The sequence below is a fragment of the Corvus brachyrhynchos genome, unplaced genomic scaffold (assembly GCF_000691975.1).
Source record: "Corvus brachyrhynchos isolate BGI_N302 unplaced genomic scaffold, ASM69197v1 scaffold223, whole genome shotgun sequence".
NCBI classification, from domain to species: Eukaryota; Metazoa; Chordata; class Aves; order Passeriformes; family Corvidae; genus Corvus; species Corvus brachyrhynchos.
Window position 1 is genome coordinate 838,809 of NW_008237174.1, and position 2,968 is coordinate 841,776.

At 36.5% G+C, this 2,968-nt stretch overlaps 1 protein-coding gene across 5 annotated transcripts in view; it reads right to left on the reverse strand.

Moving 5' to 3' along the window:
* Positions 1-2,968, reverse strand: part of WDR33 (WD repeat domain 33) — a 52,811-nt gene that overhangs the window by 27,657 nt on the left and 22,186 nt on the right. The window contains exons 7-8 of one of the 5 annotated variants that reach the window (XM_017728783.1): positions 1,719-1,740; positions 1,053-1,139 (exon numbers count right to left, since the gene is read on the reverse strand). The exons of 3 other annotated variants lie outside the window; for them this stretch is intronic. In XM_017728783.1, the coding sequence (XP_017584272.1) occupies positions 1,103-1,139; positions 1,719-1,740 (59 nt within the window). In that variant the 3' untranslated portion in view covers positions 1,053-1,102. Of the gene's footprint in view, positions 1-1,052; positions 1,985-2,968 lie in introns of those variants that run through there. One more of the 5 variants, XM_017728781.1, reaches the window with a different exon arrangement.

Below are 2,968 nucleotides of genomic sequence, written 5' to 3' on the forward strand. Positions count from 1 at the left end.
TGCAATAGAAAAGAACAGCCCAAATACCTAGTTTAGAGGTTAATCCAAGTTTCAAACCCCTGTGTGGCCACATGACCAGAGAATTCTCTCAGAAAGCTGCTAAAAACTATGAAAAGTATTTGTGGATCTCAGTAAAAGAAGGTACAAGAAGTCTTTTATATAACTTGGTATACCCTTACTGCCAAGTGAACCCAGAATCTTTTAATAAAAACACCCAACACAGAAGGACTACCAAGACCTTTCAGTCAACTTGATATTCTTTAACTGGGAGAATAGCTTTCAATGTGTCTTCATGGTTAAGATGACAGGGAAGGTTCCTACCATTTTAACATCCCATTGAGAGAAGTACTAACAACTGTCAGTCAAGTAAATTACATTTAAGGACAGCCACGAATGATCATCTGGCCAGAACCAGATGAGCACGTGTCCAGCCAGATGCTCACTTTAAGGGACAGCACTCTTGCAGGAAAGCTGTTTTTCTTCTTGCCAACCAAAAAATACATGTAAGCTATTTCTGACAGTTTACCATTACAAAACATCTCATAATCATGAGTCCATTATAATTTCAAGCGAAGAAATACTGAATTTAGGTACACAGAAACTGGGAAAACCATTTTCTTTGGTTCTAGGGCAAAAACTGCATGACTGACAATACTCTCAGTAGTATGTGAACAGCAGCAGGGCCGGGGTGAGGTGAGGGGGCCAACAGAAAGATTATCAAACTTTGTATAGACTGTAGGAAAAGATTTGTGTCAGTCAATAATCCAATTAGCAAGTGTAAAAGATCCAAGAAGGGATATGAAGATAGAGGCCATTCAAGTCGCTCTTTCCATTTTGCAATGCCACCAAGGCTGAGCAAACTAAGAAGCAGCAGGTCTACTGAAATGAAGTGCTGGCAGAAAGCAGAGCACTGAGTTACAAAGCACTGCTCTTTCTGAGCAGACAGAACTCTCATCTCAAGCAGAAAGGGCCAATTTTCAAGCAACTGAAATACAAAAGGGCTGAAAAATTATGGGGACAGAAACCCACCCAATGAACAGAATACCATGAACTGAAACAGAAAAAAATCTGGCATGTAATTATCACATGAAATATTGCACTATCATACAGTCGTGTCTAATTCAGTTGTCATCTTGAGGCTAATGAGGAAAAACACAACGAAGTTAAAAAAAATAACAATCTCAGTGAAAAAGTGTAATTGAAATGCAGGAGACAAACAATGATTTGAAGAGTGTTACAGAAACCTAAGAGAGAAACCTTTCATTTGAAATTTTAAGCAGCAGACATGAGCTCAGGCGAGAGAGAGAAACAAGGAATGTTTTCACAGTCTTACTTTAAATTTCTGCACCATTAGTGCTCTTATTTTCCTGACTTTCCTATATCACCACCACACTCCCAGTCCTCTCTTTCTTGCCACCTAATTATTCTGAAATTTAAAAAAAATCTTTTCCTCTTTCAGATTTAAAAGTAACACTGAAGTTTCTAATTAAGTAGAGAAATGCAAATATTTTTTTATTTCTGCTTCAATTCTAAAAATAGGTCCCTTATTAAATAATTGTTTCACAGTGTGGTTGTACAAATATCTATGAAGCTCTCTAAAATTCTGTGTGTCCCCATGTATAATTTTAAATTTTACAAGCACATGAATGATCCAAAATAAAGCTCTTCACATGTGATTGAACAGAGAGACAGGGAAAAATATGGTGTTCAAAACTTACCAGGGATTTTGTGCAATAAAACCTAACAAAGAAAGGGAGAGATGTCAACAGGAAGAAATGGGATAAAACAATCCAAATAATACTTCAGTAACTCAGATATATCAAAACCAGGGGGAAAAAATATGGAGAACATGTAAAAGTAACATATATGGTTATGGGAAGAAAGGCAAAGGGGACCATCACCAGTCTAAGTGGGTTTCCTAACAAAAGTGCTGGCAACAATTTGTGGAAAATCCTGTCCTCAGATTCATTTACTAATGTCACACCTGTGAACAAAACAAGAGAGATGTGATTTTTAAAGTACAGGGGAAAAAATGCTGCCACTACTTCTCAATGTGTAAAAAAAAAAAAAAAAAAAAAAAAAAAAGTGTGACACAGGTTTCCTATGACAACATGTTGAGACTGTTCTTTCAAGACCAGACCAGAGGATACAGGAATCAAACACACCCCACCACATCAGGTTATGGATAGACTAAATACTTCTTCAAACCCTGTGCTTCTGGAAATCACTACCAGTTAGATTTTTTTCACTGCTGACCTCAGAGGAGTAAAAACATCAGACAAGAATATTGTTTCCCTCTGTGATGCAGGTTACAACTGATTTGTATTTGAATCTACAGGGACATGTACTCAGCAGCATGTTACAAATTCCCAAAATAAGATAAAGAAATGATGCAGAATTTGGCAGGAAAGAATCCTAAAAGCCTACTGCAGCTCTAAGTGCAGTGTTATGTTCTCATGAAGTATTCAGAGCTTCCACAGGAAAACATGTTGGTTAGAACAGGAAAATTACTCCTCAGAAGCAGAAAAATATTCAATTCCAATGCTACACCAACAGCTCCTGGCTGTTATTACATACCCCTCCATGTTAGCACCAGACACATTGTCTAACATTTCAAAATGAAACTCTCCAATTAGATAAACAGAAACTTTGTTAGTCAAAACCTTAGAGGAAAAGTTAGTCAGTCTGAAGTATTTTTTGAATGAAATCTATTATAGAGCTTTAAAGAAACCTTCAAAAATTTTATAAAAAATACTAGGGAATACATAGAGCCAAAATTCTAGAGAATATATGAAAAGTCAAATGACATGGACAAAAGAGTCCAAGACAGAGAATGTCCATCTATTTTTAAGTGCACACAGAAGAAAAAAAGAAGTCTGACCATCTCTTCAGCAACACTGAAAAAAAAGAAGCTTTTCAGTTTTTCTGAAACAATTATCTTGCCTGCAGAATTTTAACCCAGTCTTCT